Below are 24532 nucleotides of genomic sequence, written 5' to 3' on the forward strand. Positions count from 1 at the left end.
CTCAAACGCGTACCTAGGTAGGGACCTACCTATGTAATATCATTTACCTACCAATGCTGCATCCTACTGCGAGCAAAGCACCTGGCTGCATTTGGGGTCACAGTTTGCAAGCTCAATGAGACGACGCACATAACGTAGATCTACCTGCTTACAATACAGTACCACTGGCCGGCTGGTGATACTATGGTTGACTTGGCGGTTTCTTTTGCTTCTGTCGCCAAAGACCAACGTCCGCGCAACTCGTCAGCCTTCCAAGGGGGGATGTACAGTACTGCTTCTTCGAAACTTGTGAAGCTCTCTGCCCTGTGTCTGTCTCTGACTCTGACTGCATCTCCTCTCCGACTCTGATTTTGATTCTGATTTGATTCTGATTGTTGTGTCAACAAGCCTTTCGCCAACTCCTACGTGTGGCCCGAGACGTAGCAGAACATTCGCACAGCCAGGACATGCAGAACATGGTAGATTCTGGTATGTAACTTAACAACAAAGCCACAGCTAGCTATCAGCCCGCCCCTTGCAGCAGACATAGGCATGGATGGCTGAGGCGTCTTTTTTGAGCTGAAAAGAACTTCACCTCACTTCATTTATTTACCCCAACTTGGCGAATCTCCCCCCTTTTTGCCTTCAACGGCGTGCGGGCGGGCATTGCCCCGACAGTGCCGGCGGTGGTGGGCGGTGATAGTACTGCAGCGGGAAGTTTGCTGCTGCTTAGGTACCTTAGGGCCCGTTTAGATCGGAAGTGATACTTCGTGTTACTTCCTGAAGTAATAACGCATAGTCTAGTTATATCAGATTTTTAAGCGAGATACAGAAGTAACGCTAAGATTTAAACTCCCTACTAAAATTAAGTAGAGAAAAAAATAAAGAAGCTATTATTATTATTAATAGCTATATCTAAGTATAATTATTAATAAACTACTTTAATTTAAATACCTTAACTACTTCTTATACTACTAAAGAGAGTTCTACTTACTAATCCTTTAAGAGAAGTTAGTATTATAATACAAATATATATATCTAATATAAAATAAAAAAAGTAAGATATTAATTTAATAGTATTATAACTTATCTAAGTAATAATTAATAAAGCCTCCTTAGAAGAAGGCTTTAAAGACTTAGTATTTATAGCTATTAGGAAGTTATTTAAGCCTCTATTAAAGCTTTAAATCTGCCGGTTAAAATAGAGCTATTTAAAGAAGGCTTATAAGGAGGTAAAAACACTCTAAGAGCTCTCTAGCTTTAGATAAGATAATAACTTATATATTCCGACTATAAGGCTAGAGGTCTAAGAGTAAATTTCTATAGTATTAGGAAGCTTTTATAAGTTATTATAATATCTAACTATAATAAGTTTATCCTAAGAAGTTATATTAGTAGATAGAACCTTTCCCTTAGTTTAATAACTTCTTAAAAATTATAAGAGATAGCTTATTAGTTAGTAAATATAGCTTTTACAGAGGCTATAAAGACTTTATAGATAATATTAATAGAGAGTTAGATATACAAAATAAGAGTAATATATATCAATAAAAAATTCTGGCGCCGGGTGCACGTGCTACTCGCTATTTTCGCTATTCGACAGCCTCTTACGCCTAAAGCGGCCTTAAAATATAAGGGGCCGCTATACGTCAGCTTAAAAAATAAGAGGCCGCGTTATACGCTCTAAGCGCTTTTTATAAGACTCACTTTTATATATAAGCTAGACCTAATTAGGAAAGATATAATATTTTTAATTAGAATTAAAAATTAAAAGTTAAGTTTATTTTTAGATTTTAAACTAACTAAAAACAGTTAGACTAGCGTGGATTTTAACTGAGAATTTAAAAAGACTTATACTTTCTACGTATATCCTTAAAACTAGTCTCGCTAAGCCTTTAATACTATGAATATCTATACTAAAAAATCGCTAGCGTACTTATAATTCGATTCGGGTAAATTCTATGTAAGAGTGAGCTGCCGCCTTGCCTAATCGGGCGATATAAGCCTAATAATACCCCCTTATAAGGTATACCTTTATAAGTATCTTTAATATCTTTAGTATTCTTAGTATTACTAAGCTTTCTAAGCTTACTAATATATCTTATATAATAAATAAAAAATCGGACTCACTTTTATTTTATACGCTAGTCCTAATCTAGCGTTATAAGCACTACTAGCGTCGAAGGCGCCTAGGGCGCTAGGGGCGCCGGCTAAAATTACTATATACGGCCTTAGGGGTCGCTAGCTGTTAAATTAATCGACATGCAACTTAGGCTAGAATAGCGAAAATAGCGCCTACAGCGGTTAGCCGGCGGCTACCTGGAGCCAGATCTTTTTGCTGATGTAGTAGGTAATTATAAAAATATAAGAGAAAATATACCTTATATAAGAGGGAATATTTTATTTTATTACTATTTTTAAAACTATTAAAAATACTACTTGAATATATCTTACTTTAAAAGTAAATAAGCTTTATATTCAGTAGCTAAAGCGTAAGATTTAGTTAAGTTTTAATAGTTTAAAAGATATAATTAAATAGTATTAGATTAATTAGGAATTATCTAAGATAAAGTAGATCTCTAGTCCTTAGTTATATATAATATATAATCCTCTTATATTTAAGTAGTAATATTATCTTTATATTAGTTAGCTCTTATAGTTTCTCTTCTAGAAATATAATAACCTAATCCTAAATTATAACTCTTAACTTATAATTCTAACTTATAAGTTTCTTCTTTAACTACCTCTTTAATCTCTTTAATATCTAAAAGGATATTATATAATATATATAATATAATAATAACTCGAACTTATACTATAACTTTAAAAGCTCTTAGTCTTATAAGGATTTTAAACCGAGCTTTAAGTACTCTAAAGGTACACTTAATAACATTCCTTAAAGCTAAATAATATAAGTTAAAGAGCTCTTCTTTATTTTAGGGATAACGATTCGCTTTTTCTTATTCCTATTAGTCCGCAGACTTTTACTATAGAAATATAAGGGGAAATCAGGGAGTATAAGTAATCCCAGTTAAGGGATAAACCCCTTTCAGATACGAACTAAGAGTTATTCAGATAGTAGTATATATATTTTAACCTATAGACACTCTTTATAATACACACTTTTAAATACTTTTAAACTGAACCTTAGGTTTTAATATATATTAATATACACTTATTATTTATTTACCGGTACGATACTAACAATTCCTTTAAGTAATATTAAACCGCTTAATATAGTATTAATATTAAGTCGTAATTTATAAAACTAGTATCTTTAAGAGTATATCTCCTTATTAGAATCTTTATAATATTACTATGTTAAGCCTTAATCTATAGTACTAAATCTACTATATTACTTTTTTAGGTAGTTAAAAGATTAGTAAACCTTATATTAAAGTTATATATAATAAGTACGTTTTAAGTAAGGTTTCTAGACTTATCTCTAAAAGAGGCTCTTTTACTAGATAGAGGAGATATTAGAATATATATACTATTAATTACTCCTATATAATACTTAAAATAGTTTTTATATTAATAGTTATAGAGTATCTAAGATAGAATAAGCGTTATATTAGTTACTAATAAAACTATTAATTTAAACACGTCTTTATAATAAAAACAATATATAATCTTATAATAAGTCCGATTAATTATCTCTATATTATATTAGAATTGTTCTATAAGCTTCCTTATTAATAAATCCGTAACTACTACGTATAAGAAGATTTCTAGTTATTCTATAGTTCTTATATAATATATACGCTATTAGCTACCTTTTTAAATCAGGAAGTCTTTAATATAGTAAAAGCTATCTTTAGAAACGCCTAAATTATCTCGAATACGTATATTATAGCCCTCTAAAAGCTTCTCTATTTATTTCTTCCTAGAGAGCTTAGAATCGTATTATTATTACTATTTAAAGTTATTCTAGTAGTAAATAAATATTATAAATATAACTAGAATATTAGTAAAATAAGCGATTCTTTAGTTCCTATACTAGTGCTGTATTAATAGAGCAATTAATAGTAATATAGCGTATATTATAGTAGTAGTAGTAGTAAAAGGGGGTAGAGCTATAGAGCTATAGAACTGTAGAGCTATATAAAGTAGTAAAGTAATACTTTTTATAGGATTTCTACTTTTAGTAAGAACTATAATAAATAACTAAAGTTAATAGAAATAACAGATATTTCTAGAAGTAATAAAATCGAGCTAAACATAATTATTACTTATTTATTATTTCTTAAAGTGATAAAAGTAACGATTTTATTATTTCGAGTTTTAGTATCACTTCCTAAGTATCACTTCCGATCCAAACGGGCCCTTAGGTATGGTATGCCAGAACAACACGGCTGTCCGCCCGGAGGCAAAATGCGAAATGCGAAATGCAAAATGGAAATTGCAAAATTCACGACTGGATTATTTGCTGTAATGAGGCTGGCGGTGAAGCTCAACAAAGCCGAATTCTCGGCCCCCAGGACCGCGGCTAATACAAGTTTCTTCTCTTTCCTGGGTAAGGTCATTGATTTACCTACCTGCCTGCCTGCCTATGCAATGCAATGCTCAGGGGGTGGGAGAGTTACCGTGCAGCAGTATTGAATTACCATGCCCGGTTCCCGAATAGGGCTGTACTGTAGGTACAACTGACATTGCTTCGCCTGTAGGTACCTAGTTCCCAATAACTCAGCACCGTCGGAGCATGGCATGCATAACCATACAAGACAGTACAGGACAGTACAGGACAGTTCAGTACTGTACTGTACAGTAATTTATCTGCTCCGCCGCGCAGCTCACCACAGCATGGTTTGCATTTGAAGGAAAGCCTGCAAAGCTGCAAAGGAGACAACAAACGCTATGGCGGACGAAGCGAGATGATTTACTTTAAATTACAATACAATACAATACCTAGTCTGGCGGAATCGAGACTGGAAGCAGTGGAAAGGAAAGGAAAGAAAAGAAAAGGAAAGGAGACTGGCAGACTGAGAGTCAGTGTCAGTCAGTCCTTTTGGGCCGCCTTTGGCTTTGGCAATCATCAGCCGTGCCGAATCTGGACGGCTTCCCCGTCCCCGTCCCCGTCCCCGTCCCCGTCCCCCTCCCCGTCCCTATCCCTATCACTTCCCTTCCCTTCCCTTCCCTTCCCTTCCCTTCCCTTCCCTTCTTCCATCCCTTCCCTCCTTGCGCCGCAGGACCAGGACCAGAACCAGGACCAGGACCAGGCTTCCCAGCACACACCGCACCGCACCGCACCGCACACACCGCACGCTCGAGACTACTTCAGTATCTCCGTACTCCATCCCAGCCCCAGCCCAGCCCCAGCCCCAGAACCAGTCCCAGAACCAGAACCAGAACCAGAACCAGACAACCCCAACAAACCAAGCTCCGATTGCCTCTGTAGCTCCCCTGCTCCACCGATCTGGTGGAACCATCCATTCGCCATCAGTGCCCATCCAGGCCCCATCACAGACTTGCCGGGAGAAGGTTATATTCCGCCGCCTATCGACAGGCATCATCATGATCGGTTTGCTGCAAGCTGGGAGCCTTCCCCTTCTCCCCCTTCTCGCCGAGTCGTCGTACTACTCTACTACTCGCCCTCGCCCTTCCAGCTTGCTTGGATCAGGGACCCTGGACGGTGCCGTCCCTGCTTGCCTGCCATGGACTATCCTGTTCGAGGATCAGCTCGGTGACTCTTCCGCAGGAAAAGACGATGACTACTACTACAACTACTACTTGGGTGACTGCAGGACCAAGAAGTGAAGCGGAGAGTTCGAAGCAGCCTTTGGCGGTGGGTTTGCCCTTGACAGCTTGATAGGACCCCGTGGGGTGGGGTGGGGTGGGTTGGGGTGGATTGGTGGGTGAAGCTCGAAGACTGAAGTCTGAAGAGGTGAGGTCCTTTCGCTGTCTCAAAAAAGGCCCCGACTGAGACATGCAGCCTCGTCTGGTTTCTGAATTGAATGAAAACGCCTCACAGTAGTAGTACAGTAGTAGTCTCTCATCATAAGTTAGGAGATTATTTCGGTTTGAGACCAGATGTCTTGCTGATCATGGGCTAGCGCCCCTGACCTTGCCGCTGTCTGCACAGACAGCCCTTCTCCGTCAAAAACCCTGGAGCATCTCCACCCTCCAAGTGGTTCTGCATACGACCTTGTCAACACTTCTTCTGTCTTCTCCCATTGTTGTTATTGCTTCCACTTCCACTTCCAGGCCTGTTCGGCATCCCTGAGAGCATCATCGCCCTTCTTGGTGCTCCCAGCTGCACTACGTAGCACCAAGTCTGTACTGTAGTGCTCTTAATGTTGAGGTGTCATCTGAAAATTCTCTGATAGGCTCCACTGTTAATCCAGGCCATCTTTAGTGAACAGAAGATAAATGCATCTTCACCCACCAGGACCAGAAACCCTCCCTCCGTACTCCTGGCTGATCTGCATCCTGCGCACACACCGCGATCCATGCCCTGAGAGATCCGACGAGATCCTTGCCATCTGACCATCAGGGATCAGAACAGCGCGTTGAGCAGCTTGTACCCAACTTGCCATACAAGACTCGCAAGCCTTCCGTCGTACGTATCAAATTTCCAGAAGCCGGATACCACCTTGCTGCGAAGAATCTTGCCGGGAAATTGACGCCTTCAACGACTGGCTGAGCACCACTACCTTCCTCGAAGGCACTGGGGTTCAACGACGCCACTGTCCGTCCCACTTGCCAACTTCCGTGCTGTCCAGGATCATGGTATGAGATCATAATTCCTAGAAGAATCCCTTTCTGGTAACAATCTTCGTCGTTCCAATCAAAGAGACATCCGGCGAGTTCAGAAATTCCATACGTCCCCTGTTCCTAAAAGCACCAGATACATTCATTAGGAACGTCCACCTTCGAGACAGGTGTTGGGCCACCTTTCAGAACCCCGAGGCAAGCCGGCTATTTGTTCCCAAAACAACGAATATCGGTAAGCTCTTGAAACTCTTACAGGAAGGCGCTGGATAAGTGAAAGCCACTGAAGGCTATACTGCCTTTTCTGGCCAAAGCCAAGAAGGTTGTCCTCAACTATAGTCCCGGCAGAGATTTTTCACGCCCTCAAGCAGGGCCCTTCTTCTTCTGGGCTGTCCGTTACTAGTCGATCATTCTTAAGCAACTATCCCTTACTTGTCCTCTGGTCCCGTCTAGACTTGCTTGTACGATCAAGGAGCCAAACGGCCCGGCTGCTGCCCGACATATCTGTACCTTGTGTGAGTGGGGTCCCATGTCCCATGTGGAACGTGCGTCTAAGGACTACCAGTATCCCTCCTCACAAGAGAATCGAAGCTCAAGGACCTTTGACTTGTTGATTGAATCATCTCTAAGGCGCTCCTTTTCTCCGCTAGGCCGTCATGACCTACTACAACAGTGAGTATCCAGCAGAAAGAGCCAGTTCGCGCCCGAAGGTGTCATCATCTGAAATCCCATTGTTACGGGATTCTCCTCCATCACTGCACCTGAGCTCTGCAAGTTCGTACGCAGATCTCCAATATCTCTTCGGCGTTCAAGACACAACGATGAACACTCCCAAAACAAACAGGAATAGACGCAAATCCAACGCGAATCCTGACCAAACCAAACACCGCCGGACCAGGAGTGGTTGCTACACTTGTCGGTCTCGTCGTGTCAAGGTGCGTAGAACATAGCATCACCTGCGTTGGCTTGATGTGTTGAATGCTTATATCTTATAGTGTGATGAGCACCGCCCTCTTTGCGAGAGTATGTAAAAAGCGCTGAAGTCCTTTCCTGGGTACTGATTCTTCCATTAGGATGCAAGAAAGGAGGCCGAGAATGCGTTTATCCAGAGACGTCAACGACCGCGAAAGCCTCGAGGAGCACAGCCTCCGGAACAGTGAATCCCTCTTCGCAAGAAAGCCCCGGTTCTTCATCTGACGAGTTTGGTGATGAAGAGGCTGCCGAAGAGCATTTGGAGGCGATACCAGATGAGGACGGAACCTCAAGTGACTATGCTCGCTCCAACAGTTTGTCGAAGTATGGGATGCGACATGGCAGCAATAGTCAATTCATGAGCGGCCAGAAAGGTGGTACTAGACACGATTCCGAGACTCCTTCATTAATCCAGGATAAAGGCGCCTCTCCAACACCATCGACTGAAGGGTCCATCGGCTACTCTGCACACGACGCAATGGCAATGTCGAGACAGAAAAGAATGAGAGCTCCTTTAACTTCCTCCAACCCAGGTGCCCTCAGAACCGACTGGTCGCATCTGCCTCTCGATCTGCAATTTTATCTGACTTATTTTTACGAAAATATAACGCACCTCCACTATTCATTGAAGTTCGACTCAGGCAATTTTCTTCGAACGACTTTCCTAGACGCTGCGCTGAGAAACGAGTCCCTGCTATTTGCAGTTGTTGGGTTTTCAGCATTTCAGAGAACATTGCAGACGTCTCGAGGTAGGATGCAAGACTTCCTTCAGTAAGTTGCCATTCCAGTCCCACCATCTCTCTGCGCACACAGAGAATAGTGCGCATCTTCCTCAAATGTTACACAGCTCTTGCCGGCTAGCTGATCCCTTGGCCCCTTAGGTATTACAACAAATCCGTGTCTTTGCTGTTAAACTCGTTGAAGCGAGGCGAGCGACATACGAATGGTACTATACTGGCTATTCTCCAGCTCGCAACAATAGAAGTGAGTTTGTTTGCCGCGATGAACAAATGACTCGAACTGATTGCGCAGGAATTCCTGGGAGATTGGATAAACTTGCTGGGGCATCAAAAAGCAGCGTATGAGATTCTAACCGAGTTACATACACCAGAAACGGCCATGGAAGACCCGATGACACGTGTAATTCTGGGGTGGTATATGCGATTTGACGTCTTTGCTGGCCTGATGGGTGGGTTTGAGACCGTATTGTCCAGGGAATGGTTTTCCTATGCCCAGGACTTTTTTCAACAGCGAGTTTCGATCGAGCCTGATAGACTGGACTGGAAAATTGAGTCGGCAATCGCACAACACCGTCTTGTTGCAACAGACATGTCCCTGCTTTTCGCGAGGAGAGGGAAGGGTGATCTGTCAGATGAACAATTTGTTGCTGAGAATGATATAATTGCGAGAAGAATCGAAGAATGGAAGAACAAAATGGATCCGGCTCTGCAGGATCCCCGTTACCTCGTTACAGATTTCTCGGGAGCACGGCCACTCGACCCTGAAGACATCGTCAACCCATACGTACCCGGTATCATATATAGTGGTCCTTTATGGGTGATGAATGTAGCCATCATTGACTGGTATGCCATTGACATGATGCACAAATATCAGACAGCTCTTACGATGAAGACCCAACCAAGCCCTGACCTCGGCTTGATAGCGTATGCAAGCTGCCAATTATTTGAAGCTGTTGAATTCTGGCCTCAGAGCCCTCCTGGTACGGTAATAGCTTGTCAGGCAAGTCTCGGAATAGCCTGTTTATTTCTGCCGAGAGATAAAACACATTCAATGTGGGCTCGCAGGAAGCTGGCGGCGATTGAATCGAACGGGTATTTTCTGCCATGTTTATGGTCATTCTTTTGCTAACACGGGCGACCAGATACATATATCCTTACACTTTTCGGACCAAGATGGCCGACCTGTTTCAAGACCGATCATGTATGCACTGGTGGCTTCCTAACGATGAGAACTACCCACCAATCGTACGCTCAATTCGAAAATTCGTGGAAGAACGCACATCGCAAGCAAAGAACGAGCCAGCCGAGGACCTGCGAGACATGAAGGCGATATTTGCATCGCTGAAGCTTAACGACGATGACTCCAGCTTCCCTCCAATAACTGATGAAGAGAAGTGTTTGTCAACCGATTCAGCCCTTGTCTCTCATCAGGACTCGTCCGTCCGTCAGGAGCGCTTGAGTAGCATCAGCCCTAACACAAGACAAGACGGCCCGTACTCTCTGGGCTTTGATGACAGTCAGGGATATTGGGCTGAAGGTCAGGATCGACAAAATTATGGGCTCCCTAGGCAACCGGAGTATCAATAGATTTCAGCGAACCCTAACGATGATGAGGTAAACATGCAGTGAAAGTACACCACCCGCCAAATTCTACCAAAAGTGACCTTACCGGATCGACTCCATGATATCGACAAGCTTTTCGATACAACTTTCAGGCTACTTTGGTTAGTCATACTAGCACAATGTTGGTCGCTTTGGCTTCTCATGCCTGAGAATGTCTTGGTTTGAACCTTAACTTACCATGGAGGGAATGTGGTGACTGTCCAAGGGCGAGTCAGATTGTACTACCTAAAGAGCACGAGTCTATGAAATAGAACGTAGGATATGAGACGATTGCAAGAAATATGACAGAAGTTGATGAGTTGTTTCTGTGCCATGATTGCTCTGCAGGTATTGGAAGAACGACAGTGGTAGCGACCGGAATGTGCACACTCAAGCAGGGAATGAAGGTGGCACCGTCCGCAAGGCAACATCATAATCGGAGGATCACCGGATCTGGCCTGCGTTTGTGGATCCTTTGAGAATATGACGATATTATGAAGATGAATTTAAAACACTACCAGAGATATACTCAAATATTGACGGCAATGATTAGATGAAGAGGCTGGTACTGGGCCAGCTTTTTTTCTCTTTGTTACCAAGGTGCGAGAGCTGACATCCCGTGGGAGTTGCTCATTCATGGACAAGAAATTAAGAGCACACTACGGTATGCGCACTTCAGTCTTTGTAGAAGAGTCACACTGCACTGTCTTGCTTGTCGAGGCTAGCTTTCGCTGCGTTGAAATACAACTACAAATACATACACATTCATGCGTGTCCAAGCATCCTGGGAAGGTAAGGTGCTGGTCCTGGTGGTCGTTGCAAGCGGCTTAGTAAGCGAACTAGGAAAGGTTGACCTAGAATTACCTACCTGCCTCGTACTTGGCCCAGCAGCCCTGGGCAACTCGCCTCTACAGAACCAACAACAAGCATCAGAATAAGACACCTTCGGTTGACCATCCTGCTCGCAAAGCCCGCCGTTCTGGATCTGATAGCCGGGCAGACACTTCAACCCACAATGAATCGACCAGGTATGGATTTGAATGCTCCTTCTTCTCCACAAACAGCCCCGCCGCATGCGAACTACTGGCTGCCAACCTGTCTGCTGGGCCTATTTGGAGGAGGAAAGGGTCGCATCATACACAGAAAACCTGGAATCTCTGTGGTACATCTGCCGTGCTGGGAACATGCGAATGCTGTCCTGTCCAAAAATGTATGGAGGGAGGGAGAGGCGCACCGCCAGCAGACCCTCTGCAGGCTGGCATGCCATTACTCTGCGAATCCATGGCATATCTCCTGCTCTACTTGAACTGCTGGTAGCTTAATTCACTTCATACGTGAAGTTGGAAGAGAGTACCTACGAGACTGTACCCGGGCTGGAGTATTTGGTGGCCATCGCACTGCCGACTTCTTTCTTTTCCTCTCCTGGATATGCTGGCTGTTGTTCTGTCAAGAATCGTGGTCCCATGAGAATCTCACGCTGACTCTTTATTCAAGCCGTCGGACCCCAGTCTCTGCGAGGTATGCCAAATGGCTTCCAAGCGCAGCAGCAGATACCGCAAAATCGGAGCGTATCGAGCAGGCTACCGCCCAGCGGAAAGATGGGTGCGAACCCCTTATAAAGATCCTAGACATCGAAGCCGAGGTGTGCTGACTGCGTGGTGACATAGCTGGTAATGGGGCAACTTGGGGATTTGGCGGTGGAGTGCCCATGGGAAGTGCAGGTCTAGGAAACTCACGTCCTGGTAATCCTCCCATGACGAGCTTTGCACAGACAATTGGTGGTTCATCTCAGCCTACAACAGCCCTAGACCTCTCGTAAGTGATTGAGTCCATACGCTGGACTTCTGCTGTCCAGAAAAAGTGCAATTGCAGCCAGAATTTCAAGCTCTCTTGCAATCGCAACTTTGACAAGCTGCTTACTTTACCTCACCAGCGAGTTTCCATCGTTATCCAATAATCAACCTCAGCCAAGCCAGTCAGCGTGGGCTGCATCTGGAACTCGAAATCTGGGCCCGTCAACCAATGTGCGGCTGCAACAACAGTCAGGACTGTCATCACAGCAACAACTGAATAACCAGCAGCAAACCCAGCAACAGCAGGAGGACCTGTTCAGTTCATCCTCCCAGTTACCAAGTAGTCAGGGTAGATTCAGATTTGGTAGCCAAAATGCTGTTGGCCAATCCTCACAGACTAACCCTGTGGACGACTTCCCACCTCTCAACAGGAACGCGAATGGGGAAATCGGTCAGGACCGAAGCGCCAACATAATACCTAACGTTGGCTTTGGAGCTCAGTCGAATGGATTAGGCTTTGGTACGGCAAATCCACCTCAGCCGAATCGAAACAACGGCTTGCTCAATGCATTGTCAGGGAGCAATCGAGTAGGAACAGGAACTCGCGTCGCGTCACCGGGAAGCGTATCAGGTGAGAAGTGAATCGGCTCTATTCAAGGTCACTTGGCACTAACAATCTATCAAGGTCTTTCAGCGTCGAGATCTTCAGCTGAAGGGAACCGCCAAGCTTCCGGTGGTGTGCCTGAGAGCGACACGAATGTGAGTGCATGTGCGTCTACCGGTCATCGCGAGGCTAAAACTTCCAGTCATTCTCTGGTGCACAATTCGTCTCCTCAACACAACATCCCCAACGTGAAGACGCGATAACGCATTCCGTCATGTCGAGAACAGACGGACCACCACAACAGGATCCGGCACGCTCGCAAACCATGGAATCTACTGTCTCTACACAGAGCAATGCTGACGAGTCGAGCCTCGAGGTTCAAGATCCCCTGCCTGGCATGAACGAGATGGATAGATGGGGTCTAAAAGGCTTTTCTGTCATGATGAATAACTTTCCCGACTATGCTGCACTTGTCACTGGAGCGGACATGGCTAACTTCGGATTCGATCTGAACTCCAACGAGTGCGTTAAGCAAGTACGACCTTGACGTGAATCACGTGCTGACAGTCTGTAGGAATATCTCATCGCAACTCTACTCTTTGTGGGAGAACGAACCTCCTCGACCAACTGTGCCAAGATTCACATTGCCAGAATGCTACACCGTTGGAAATGTCGCCGCTCTGGAGACTAAGATGTCTAATTTCAATGATGAGGCGTTGATCTTCATGTTCTACAGCAATCCAGGAGATGTTCAGCAGCTAATGGCGGCGTCAGAGCTGTAAGGAAATAACAAGCCCAAGCTGGCCATTTCCAAGGCTAACGGTTCGCAGTCACAATCGCAATTGGCGCTACCACAAGAAGTTACAGCTCTGGCTGACAAAGGATGAGATGATGGTTCCACAATCCATGGGCAACGGTACCGAGCGTGGCTATTATATCTTCTTCGACATCAAGCAGTGGCACCGCGAGCGAGTGAGTACATCCTATTCTCACCGAACCCATCTGTTTCATTGAAACTAACGCTGCGATAGCGGGAGTTCACCCTCATCTATGACGATCTTGAGAACCCTTCCCTACCTAACGCACTTCCTCGTGCTCTTGTATAAACATTCTTTGCGTCTCAGCTAGCGCTGTTGATCGCAAAACTCTCGCAGAACTTTCGGGGGCCTACTTTGCAGAGCTATCGGAAGCTGTCCTGGGTCGAAGTTCAACGATGATGCATAGTCCTGACAGGCGGCGTTCATTCACAGGCTGGCAATGGAGTCGACAGCCCAAGGATGGTTGAGCAAAATCGTGTCTTTTTGGGGGCGTCTTTGTAACCCGGCGAGGTTTGCATCCTAGTTGCTAACGAGATCGATTATGAGTGTATTCGAGATCATAATGATTGGAAGTAAATGGCCAGCGCAGCTTAATGAAGTGTTGTGAACTCCTCTTGCTGGTCTACCTACTTCGTTTGATACCTGATAGACAATGACACGTGACAATCTTGAATTCATGCACAGGCGCGCGCCAATCCTTCTCTTCAAGATCTATCGACGTTCACGACCCCATAGTGTATCCATATAATCGTCAAATCTTATCCGCATAACACCGATCTGTGCGCGGCTTCCCACCTTATCTCGTCCACTTCTAAAGTCCGCGCCTTGAACTGGAGGTGGAGGTCGCCGACGCGCCTGCCAAATCAACTTCCATTGTCATCAGTCTGCCCTCAGACATCCAAGAACGCCTCAACATACATCACTGACTTGCACCATTTTATCAATAAGACAAAATGACCGACCAGACGATCAATATCCCGCAACTGGTCCTCATACTGCTGCTCGGTGGTCTGGCCATCCGCTTCTTCTTCTTTTCTTCAACAAATTCCGCGTCGCAAAGTCGCAATTCGAACTCTGCGAGTAATGTCCGCGCAAGAGAGGCAGATGTAGAGAGAATACAGCAGATGTTCCCACAGGTATCACGGCGAAGTATTATGTGGGATCTGCAGCGGAACGGAGGGAATGTCGTAGCTACGACGGAGAGGATACTAAGTGGAAGGGGCTTGGAAGTGGTAGGTCTGTTCTGTGTGGGCAAACTGGCAGCGGAAACATTGCACAGCCTTGGACCGGCACCAGGTGTATGTATACATGTTGAAGAACCTATGCTTACGTCTGAACTGCTAGCCTCCGCAATCGTTTCAACCTCCTCTACCAGTTGCCGCTTCTTCAGCGGCATCTACTGCAACTCCAGCACAAGCAAAGCCACTTCAGCCAGATCTCATCACACGATACAACCTTAAAGCGAAACTTGCAGAAGAGGCTAGTAAGTCGGAGACATCAGCGGAAGAAGGAATGTCTGCGCCCACAGCGAAGCAAAAGCAAGGCCAGGCTTGGAGTGCGAATAAGGGAGAGAGACAGGCATTGTTACAGAGGAGGAGAGAAGAAATGATCATGGCAGCGAGAAAGAAGATGGAAGCAAAACTAGCGGCTGAAACTGCAAATGGAGCGCAGGCAGAATAACCCATTGAATTCAACATGGTCTATGAAAAGCATTCAGGAGCTTGCAGTGTGTAGTCCCCAAGTAGCTTTGTCTATCATGAAACGGGCTGCTGTATCAACCGTAGATTGAGATGCCACACGGCAGATTCTTTCCAGCAATTGTCCTTGCATACCATGCTTCGAGTATACGTTAGTAAGCATGATCCCTCCTTTCTATATCTGTGTGATCACCAATGGCATAGAGGCTCCACGACACTCCTCCTCGCTGTTTTCTGTTTTCTGTGGCATCTCCCAACTCACTTCGAGGGTCAATCTTTGTTGGAACTGTTGGAACATCCTTTGGGACAGTTTCGAAGTAATATGGATTCGCAAAGACTGGCCAGCAGGCCGTCCAGGTGCTGACTTGTAGCGTAGGATAATATGCGAAACCGTACGTGGACGTCAGCCAGGTAACGTGCAGTTCTTACTCAATTTGCCTCCTGGACTTTCTCTGTGGTCTGTAGCCGTTGGATATCCGAGTAATGGCAGAGAATGCAACATTGACACCACTGGAGCCTCCAAAGCGTCAGCGTGCCAGGGTTATGGCTCAATCGTCTCTGAGCTATACCGCTATGTGACATCCAAGACCCAGTCAGTCATTCCTGGCAATCTTTTCGGTGCTGCGACGGTAACATTCCCGTTGATTCCAACTTTCCTCTTGGCACTACGCATCAATTGGCTCACCATCAAGCTCACTTAAAGTCGGTCGGTTATTCAGTTGCCACACACTGCGGTGGCAACAGCTCCATTGGCATGGAAAGAATCTCCATTGGCATGGAAAGAATCTCCATTGGCATGGAAAGAATCTCCATTGGCATGGAAAGAATCTCCATTGGCATGGAAAGAATCTCCATCCCTATGGAGATTATTCCATAATTATAGAGATTCCCTTTATACCTAAGGATAATTTCTATCCTTATAGAGTTTCTTTCCATACCCATGGAGATTCTTTCCATACCTATAGAACCTACTTTCTCTGTCAAAGCGTGTTTTATACTTAAATTTTAATCCTTCCATATCATCCCCTCCCCCCCCCTCCTTTTCTTTCTCTCTCTTTATCTCTCTTTACAGTAGGTCTCTTTACGGTAGGTCTCTCTCCACGGTAGGTCTCTCCAATCTCTCCACGGTAGGTCTCACGGTAGGTCTCTCACAGTAGGTCTCACAGTAGGTCTCTCCACGGTAGGTCTCGCCACGGTAGGTCTCTCTATGGTAAGAAGGTGGGAGGCTAAGGTAAGAAGGTGGAGGGGGCGGGGTAAGGGGGGAGTAGGAAACTATAAATATTATCCATAGAACTGAATATATAAAAATAGAGGAAAATCCGTAATTATGGATTTATAGATTTATAGATATTTCCATGTTTCATTTTGTATGGCATGAAATCTATAATCATAGAAATATTCTCTATAGTTATAGGTGACGACTCTCCATTCCTATAAAAAGATTTTCTATAAAATACCTCCCTATTTATAGAGAATATTTCCATTGGAATGGAGAGCTGTTACCACCGTAGTGACAACGCCATACTGATTGTTAGGCATGAGAAGATTACTGCGGTTGAGAAGCTTCAACCGCGGTGGACCGACAGACAGCCTAGCGTTCCGGAGTTTTAGTCATATTTAAGGATGCTCATCCTCCCCATCCCCATCAGTTTTGTATTCAGTTGATTTGGGCCTCTGTTCCAGCTGACTTCACCTTGCACCAACATCCTCTCACCTCGCTTCTCAACCAATCACAGCATAACTCTGAGGCGAGGTGTGTTTTATTGATTTCAAAGTCAGCCAATCATACCGCTTTTGCCAACCACACTTCATCCGTAGCTGATAGAGGCCTTATGAGCTGGCTGTGAAAGCGCCCCGTTCTTGTGCGATAAGGAAGGTGCTTTGCCTCGCAGAAATACCGAAACTTCTCCTTCTTTCTGAAGCTCGTTCGGGGGCTCTGGCTATTCACTAATAGCCTGAGCTCTCGGTAACCACTACGCGCCACCCTCAGCGGGGCATTTAGAGCCTTGCCAGAGTGCCTTCTCATCAGCTTGGCTTGCTGTCTGCCCTGCTTTGGTATGCATGTCTCGGGAGAACCTGTCGACGTCGCGTTGACACTGTAGGTCTACCAAAGTTGGAACCCTTTAGGGACACTGCTGATAAGCTCTCCCACGAGGAAGCATTACCTCCACATACCATGCTTCGCTTCTTACGCTCCCTTCAAGAGGGGGCCAAAACAAATTGAGCAGTGAACACATAGGCCGAACATTAGAAGCAGTAGATCGATTCGTTTCGGCGATCAAGCAGACAAAAATCACATCATGGGTGCCATACTTAACAGGCTATCATGTGATATAGATGATCTTCGTCTTACAAAAGTCTTAGCATATTCTGTCAATATACATGTGGTCCTTTGGGGTTGAGCTAGCCAATCTAGCCAATACTCATCCGCCGCCCTACATCACCCAGCAGTGTCGGCGGTACTGATGTTAAGAAGCAGTAGACTTATTTTGTGCTGTTCTCGGCGTGGCGTCCCTGGTGACTGGCTTTGGACTCCTCTGATTTGACCGCCTTGGATGTCCACCGTCTCTCCATTGCTTCAGTCAGTGTCAACAGCAAACATTCTTCGGGTTCTGGGTAGGCGTCAGCCTGCTACGGGCTTACAAGGACACGGGTCATTCCCGCTCGGCCTGGCTTTATGGCGGTGCATTTTCTTCATTGATTCTACTTTCTGTCATCCGGGTGTCCTGCAAGCTTCTCTCCAGATAATTAGGCAGTTACAAGCTTGTTATTAGTACTGCTGCTACGTTCCTGAGGCCAGGAAAGCTTTATGATGGCGATTTTCCAGATTCACCGATTAGCAGTGCCTCTCGTAACCAACTCAATATTTATAACACCTGTCAAAGCTAGATCTTCCGTTAGATTCCCTGGCGCATAACAGTATCAAGCAGAGGATTGCATTTTTGTTTTGTAGCGTAAGTGTATCGAATCAACAGCTGCCTCCCCTAGAACCCCAGCTGGTTTCAGCAAGCGTATTGCTAAATAAGTACTTTGCTTTCCAATCGTGGCCACTGCTAATGAGATGGCATCGTCAAAAGCCCGCCATAGATCCACATCGCTCAAATATTGTCTGCCCTTGCCCGAAGAGCTCGATACTGGCTTTCAATCCGCAGTATGAATCAACGATTCTTTGATTCTGCACAACAGCCTGTTGCATCTTCAGCTTCCGATCCAAGGCCTTACCTTCCCTCTAAGCCCAAGATTATCTGCACTGGGTCCGAGGCATTCAACTATTGGTCACAGGGACGCATACCAGCTCGTGGAACCAACAGCCCAGCAAATTTCCAAGGGGCGAATACTTGTTCAGATCAGGCTTTATACCTGAAAAAAAAGTTTTCAAGGCAATCCACAGAATACTCTGAACGGGCTGGGTACCACGATGACACAGGGAGGGTAAAAGTTTGCAGACAAGATATGAACGATGCCTCAGTTTATGAGATTGAGTTCTTCGTCCTTTGTTTTGCTTCAAGCATCGAGATACTTGGTTTCGAGGATGCAAAGAGCTAGATTCAGTTGAACACATCGCTGACGTAGCAGTGTAGGAGAGATAAACCAATAATTGTACACAGTAAGGAGTCTCCTTCCCAGAGTGAATGGATTTTTGGACTGCCAGAGAAACTGTCACTGACCTCACCCCAGATTCCACCGCGCTATTCGGTGAATCCATTTCCATGGAAACACAATATTTTCATGACATGAACGTTACTAGTGGCGGCATAGATTACGATGACATCAGCACAGCAACTGTTATTGAAGAACATCCGCCGTCAAGGACGATTATCGATTTCGACGCATGCATCAGCCTGGTGCGTGCTATATAGATGGGTGCAGTAAGGGCTACATACTCAGTACCTTTCTGTCCTTTCGAGCGCATCTCTCGACAGTCAAAAAATATATTCTTCAACTTTCCGTCGTGCCCGCATTTTCGAACCTTTGGCAACATACCCGATTGGAAGCGTTCCATCATGACCAGGCATGGTAACAAATCTGACAAGCCGCTCATATGCTCAAAGGAAGGTTGCGCTGCTCGAATTACGGCGTTCAGAAGAAAGGATAAGCTGAAGGAGCACGAAGGAAAGTATCATGCTCCATACAACTGCTTCTATTGCCCTCTTTTATTCGAATCTTTCAGAGAAGTTGCCCAGTATACGAACACAAAACAGGTTACCGCCGATAGTTGAGCGTAATGATGATAGTTCTGGGGCTATTTCCCTTTTCGTAATGGCTACTTTTCGTACTTATCTTGTCCGACTGACGAGTCTACGTTGTAAAGCATTTCCGCCCGCCTCTTTATATTCTTTGTTCAGTACCCGATGAGTTGTAACACCAAGTACCGTGGTAGAGTAGATGCTCGGTTTTCCAGCAATGGTTAGATTGACGATGACTTGATACCTGCGATTGCTTTCTTGGATGGATGTCATGAGCTCAGTTGATTACCTTTATACACTCTGCAGATGTATCGTGTTTGCTTGTGTTTCTCCTATGGGTTGCGGAAACCCAGTGGCTAAGCTGAGACGAGTGCTTCGATGAATTATGTCATTAATATGTGTATGATGATAACACGATGAAAGAACATAATGTTTGGCTCTTCATTCAGATGGTTATGCACGACATTCATTAAATGAGTTCTTGTTGTTATTCAAAATCCCAGCAAGTCACCAAGGCTTCAAGTAAATCTCCATTCGAGCTTGGTCAACAATTTGTTAACCAACCCCGAACTTCCGGGTTGCCTCTGTCCGGAAGTCTAATCACCTCAACGCAACCAGCGGTTAACCTCAAAGAAGTTCTCATGACACAACATCGCAAAGTTTCCGCTCGGTGTCTCGGGCGTAGAGACAGCTGGGCGTAGACATGACGACAGGATCATATTGGCCGGGTCAAGGGAGGGGTCTACCCAGGAAGAGGTGGCGCACTTTGGGTATATTACCCTCTCCCCCTTCCACCATCACAAAACAGTCTCACTGACCAGTTCACATTCGCCTCTTTATGCTCTGCCTTGCAATCAGTCTGTCCTTACTCTCGAGAAGAAGTCAATCTGTGTCCTTCGAAAGAGATGGACCAGGCCGGCCAACTCCTGGATGTTTAGATCCGACAGCTTGGACTGTACCATTCTGGAGCCTTCCATATTTGGGCTCTACGCGTATACACAGCTTTCCAATACCATCTGCGAGGCTGACTTCGACGAGGCTGGCTTGGACGAGGCTGTTGGTAACAGGTGAGCCATCTCCGCGCTATCCCTAGACAAGGCGAAGGGGAGGGCATTCCGCTATTCAGGTCACTGCCCTCCTCCTTTGACGCCACATGGCCAGCAGACTCCATCATTAGAGATGCATGTATATTTAATGAGCCCGTGGACTACCAACAAGGCATGGCTTGCCTAACTACAGAGGATGATCAGTTTACGGACGCTCTCGGCTTCGGGAGAAGGCTTCCTAACAACTTAGTGATTCTCTCCACTTAAAAGCCAATTCCACAGCTCCTCCCTTGCGCCTACTCTGGTTTCACTTCCGACCCATTTTGCAAGATGTGTGACTCCGAAAGTCATCTCAAAAACCACGCAGTCCAAGTTCTTGGCAATTGCACGAGTAGCCAGCCTTGCCGTTGTTCGTGGCCAACATGCCCCTCCAAGGCTCTCTTCAAGTCACAGCGGATACTCCAGACCCGTCTTGAAAATAGCCATGTATGCCCTCTACTTTGCAGCTTTTCACGTTGTCCTCATAGGACACCATCCAGGAGCAACTTTGATTTGAAACGTCACTTACGAACCCATTTTGGTGAACAAGCCCACCTCCGCTGCCAATATCCTAAAATGTGAGAAGTGTCACAAGGTCTTTATTTGCAAGGACATATGGCTCAACCACATCCAGTCAAACCATTCTGGGAATGCATGTCCTCTCAACCGATGCTCGGCAATAGAGAAAGAAATCTCCCAGTCTCAACCCGAGTGAAGAGGTTCTATGGCAATTTCGGATGCGGGATTGGTTCCTGTGGCGAAGGCTTTCGGTCCAGATTTACTGAGTGTGATTTGCTGGACCATCTACCTTCGTAGAGTTGGTCCACGGGTGATGTTGGATCGCCAACGAATGCAGCTAAGCTGGCTTCAGATCGGACTGTGAAGTCGGAAGCTGTTCGTGCCTACCGGGACTGCAGCTGCGATGAAGAGTGAACAGGTGCTGGATCGCTTTCCTGGCAAAGAGGTTACCGATGGCAATTCCATACGTTGAATCTAAGTAATTAGGCATTGAATGACCCCATTTCGTCTAGTAAACATAAACATCTAGAGCGAGACTTGGGGTTTTGGGTGTTACAATCGCCTGGGGCATTGCCCGGTGCTTGGCTTTACCTGTGGTTCCGCCTGCATGAGCGATGGAACTATGTGCCCATTTGCCAGAACGCTGGGTCAAGCAACTGATGTGAAAGTTCCTATTGAAACAGGAGGCTAGCCAAATATTTCTCAGTTCCAATGTTGATCACACCTGTGTTCATCTGCTGGAGATCAATGAGCCGCAAGAAGTAAAAGGAGAAATTCAGAAGGGGGTCGACCGAAAACAAGACACTCGTGATAAAGCGGACAAAGCCTGTGTGAAAGGCAATGCCATGCCAAAGATGTAGGCTAGACAATTTTACGACTTTGATTTCTATCCTTGTTGCATCGCCTTCTATAACGCGCACCAAACCAAGAGAAGCTATTCTCGCAAGAGATGAAGCGGCCACAGTGGGAATCGCCAAGCCAGAGCATACCCGAGCATAATAATTCGGCCGAGCTCACCCAAAATGTACCACCCACCATCATCATATCATTAATTTCGTTGATGCAAACAATTTACTTCTTCTCCTCAGGCTCAACAACGTCATCCGGCTTGATCGTCTCGGCGTCAGTCATTTCCTCATCCTTGGTGGCAGCCTCTTGAGCCATCGCAGCCTTCTTTGCAGCCTCAGCCATCTCTCGCTTCTTGGCTGCTTCGGCATCCGCAATAGCCTGAGCAGCAGCACGCTCCTCCTCGACCTTGTCGAAGTAGCGTTGGGCAATTGGGCCAGCCAACGCACGGATCTCGTCGTACTTGGCTTGGTAGACGGCCTTGGTAGCATCATCACCCTCATCGTAGAGCCAGTCCTGTCAGAATATTAGCTTACTGCTGTCATTCTTGATGAACTGTAGGATAATTACCTCACTGGACTCAAGCTTTGCCTTCAACTTGTTCTTCTCATCGTCGCTAGCGAAGCCGGCGTAGGCGTCATCGATCTTGTTTCTCATATCGTAAATGTAGGTCTCAAGCTCGTTCTTCTTGTCCTCAGTATCAGCGACAAGTTTGTCCTCCATGATCATGCTGGATTCCTGCTCAGCCGCCGCTACCTTGATCGTTTCATCGAGGGATGATGTGCCGGAAACAATAGGAAGATCGCCCTTTCGGACCTGCTTCTTGACCTTTCGCGTCTTTGGCTTTTCCTCAGTATCCATCGCATCCGGGTCTTTCTTCTCTGTGTCTTTATCCTCAGGAATAGGCTCCTCTACTTCAACGTCTTCCACGTAGTAACCCTGCTCCACGTTTAAGATACCATGCAAATTCAGACGTGCCTTCAGTTTGCAGATCATGAAGTCATCCTTTGAGTCGGCCTTGACCCCCTTGACGGTAAATCGACCAATCCAGGGATTGACTTTTCCAGGGAGGAGGTCGGGCTTCGCATATCTGGCCTCCAAGTTGAAAGTCTCCTTCCGGTAGAAGGTGAGAATCTTGGTGGATGGCATAACATTGCCCTTATTGAAGACGGTCAAACTGGTATCCTCATCTGGAATGTCCGGCGATTTCTCCCAAGTGAACTCGATTGGGTAGTTGACAATGTCATGGATGGCGAAATCACGGACACGGAAGACGGGTGACAGAATGGCGCAGCTGAAAGCACAACCTCGCGCAATAGCCTCGTCTTGGTTGAGGGTGAAGGAGAGCGTTTTACCGAAGAACTTCTGAATTCGCTCTTTGAGAGCAGGAACGCGGGTGCATCCACCAACTAACTCAATGATATCAATATCCTCAACCTTCAACTTAGCCTCAGCCAAAGCCTGCTCCAAAGGGATTTGAACACGCTTGAGGAGGGGCTCAACAAGATTCTCAAGCTCTTCCCGGGTCATCATGGTTGAAACATCGACATCATTCATGAGAGATTCGATGTTGACCGGGGCTTGTTGATTGGCAGACAAGATCTTCTTCATCTTCTCAGCCGCAGCATGAACACGAACCAGGGCCTTGGGGTGACTCTTAATATCGATCTTATATTTCTCCTTGAATTCTGCGGCAAGGTGATCCACGATAGCCTTATCAAAATCCCGTCCACCAAAATGGCGATCATAGGCAGTAGACTTCACGGTCAACTCGCCCTTTCTGAACTCAACGATAGAGACTGTGTAATTGCTGTGACCGATATCGACGAATGCCACGCGTCTGGACTTCTCGTCACCAGTAGGGAGGTCGGTTTTTGTGATTCCGTAACCAAGAGCGGCCGCAGTGGTATCGTTCATGAGGCGAAGAAGCTTGAGGCCAGAGATCTCAGCAGCATCCATTAGAGCTCTTCTTTGGGCATCGGTGAACCAGGCTGGAACACTCATAACCAGGTCGGAGACTGGGAGCTTCAACTCTGCAGAGGCGGTTTGCTTGACCTTGCTAAGGAACATAGATATCAGCTGCGTAGCGGTGAACTTCTCCTTCTTTCCCAAATATGTAACCTCCGCGCCAACTTGGCCACTGATGTCGACGAGAGGGGCAGAGACAAAATCTTGCTCGATTAAAACATCTGGATCGCTGAATGACCGGCCTGCTAATCGCTTGAGGGAGCCAACGGTGTTCTTGAGGTTGGAGATTTCCTGTGTCTTTGCAGGCTCGCCGAGATATCTAGATTTAGGACCAAAACCAACCAGGGACCTGCCGATTGTGTTAGTGGGGCAATCGAGTGAGTAGAGAGTGTGCAACTTACGGTGTGGCTCGATTGGAAACTTCATTTGTGATCTGCCCACCATTAGTATTTTCACAGGTTGGAAGAGGGGAGGAGGAGCACATACGACGTCCACTCCGCGATTCCGAGCGACGGCAATGACAGTATTAACCGTTCCGAAGTCTACACCGACGACTGCAGAGAAGATAGCTGTTAGCAGGACTCAAAGACAGGCTGTGGTGGGATGGACATTGACTTACCACTCATTTTTGCGGTAGCTTGCGGCTTGCAGGGCAGAATAGAGGTCTTGGGAAACTTTCTTGGTAGAGGGGGGATATCTGCGGTTGCGATACAGGTGTTTAAGAGGGATGTAATGCTGAAGTGCTTTCGGAGGGAGTTTTGTGTTTTGCGTGTTTTGGTGTTTTGCGCTGAATGCGGCAACACGATTTTTTTCGTTTAACGACTATTAGTTTCTAGAAAGCGCTCGTCACTTCAGCAGTGCAGTGCAGTGCAGCACAGCACGGCACAGCGTCTGGCTGGACAGAGCAACGCAAGGCAACGCAACGCAGTGCAAGGCAGGGCACAGTCAGGGCAGAACAAAGGCAAGGCAGGAAAGATTTTACCTATGGATTATGCCTGTGCCTGTTTGGCT

At 45.9% G+C, this 24532-nt stretch overlaps 6 protein-coding genes across 6 annotated transcripts; 5 read left to right on the top strand and 1 right to left on the bottom strand.

Annotated features, from left to right (window-relative positions):
* Nucleotides 1–7511: 7511 nt before the first annotated feature.
* Nucleotides 7512–9989, top strand: ONS95_000902 (uncharacterized protein; the record flags this gene model as incomplete). The annotated part of the gene is made up of 6 exons (XM_058494079.1): nt 7512–7625; nt 7686–7713; nt 7764–8433; nt 8544–8646; nt 8695–9494; nt 9545–9989. The coding sequence occupies 6 exons, from the start codon at nt 7512–7514 to the stop codon at nt 9987–9989; spliced, it is 2160 nt and encodes a 719-aa protein (XP_058364282.1).
* A 1030-nt stretch (nt 9990–11019) lies between these two features.
* Nucleotides 11020–13507, top strand: ONS95_000903 (uncharacterized protein; the record flags this gene model as incomplete). Its single annotated transcript, XM_058494080.1, has 9 exons — nt 11020–11032; nt 11499–11606; nt 11672–11819; nt 11938–12428; nt 12483–12556; nt 12604–12923; nt 12976–13179; nt 13232–13373; nt 13433–13507. The coding sequence occupies 9 exons, from the start codon at nt 11020–11022 to the stop codon at nt 13505–13507; spliced, it is 1575 nt and encodes a 524-aa protein (XP_058364283.1).
* A 665-nt stretch (nt 13508–14172) lies between these two features.
* ONS95_000904 (uncharacterized protein) lies at nt 14173–14899 on the top strand (the record flags this gene model as incomplete). The annotated part of the gene is made up of 2 exons (XM_058494081.1): nt 14173–14451; nt 14564–14899. The coding sequence occupies 2 exons, from the start codon at nt 14173–14175 to the stop codon at nt 14897–14899; spliced, it is 615 nt and encodes a 204-aa protein (XP_058364284.1).
* A 3015-nt stretch (nt 14900–17914) lies between these two features.
* On the top strand, nt 17915–18743 carry ONS95_000905 (uncharacterized protein). The gene has a single exon (XM_058494082.1). The coding sequence runs from the start codon at nt 18070–18072 to the stop codon at nt 18460–18462; it is 393 nt and encodes a 130-aa protein (XP_058364285.1). The 5' UTR covers nt 17915–18069; the 3' UTR covers nt 18463–18743.
* Nucleotides 18744–19379, top strand: ONS95_000906 (uncharacterized protein). Its single transcript, XM_058494083.1, has one exon. The coding sequence runs from the start codon at nt 18777–18779 to the stop codon at nt 19134–19136; it is 360 nt and encodes a 119-aa protein (XP_058364286.1). The 5' UTR covers nt 18744–18776; the 3' UTR covers nt 19137–19379.
* Nucleotides 19380–21778: 2399 nt separating this feature from the next.
* Nucleotides 21779–24147, bottom strand: SSE1 (adenyl-nucleotide exchange factor sse1; the record flags this gene model as incomplete). Its single annotated transcript, XM_058494084.1, has 5 exons — nt 21779–22069; nt 22124–23870; nt 23923–23954; nt 24008–24075; nt 24141–24147. 5 exons carry the CDS (start codon nt 24145–24147, stop codon nt 21779–21781), a joined length of 2145 nt encoding a protein of 714 aa, XP_058364287.1.
* Between the last annotated feature and the right edge of the window lie 385 nt (nt 24148–24532).

The sequence above is a fragment of the Cadophora gregata genome (assembly GCF_030347475.1).
Source record: "Cadophora gregata isolate MNR1 chromosome Unknown scaffold_1, whole genome shotgun sequence".
Taxonomy (NCBI): Eukaryota; Fungi; Ascomycota; class Leotiomycetes; order Helotiales; family Ploettnerulaceae; genus Cadophora; species Cadophora gregata.

What these genes read in the sequence shown, in the direction of transcription:
- ONS95_000905 (XM_058494082.1), top strand. Translation starts at nt 18,070, where the DNA reads ATGAATCAACGATTCTTTGATTCTGCACAACAGCCTGTTGCATCTTCA.
- ONS95_000906 (XM_058494083.1), top strand. Translation starts at nt 18,777, where the DNA reads ATGGGTGCAGTAAGGGCTACATACTCAGTACCTTTCTGTCCTTTCGAG.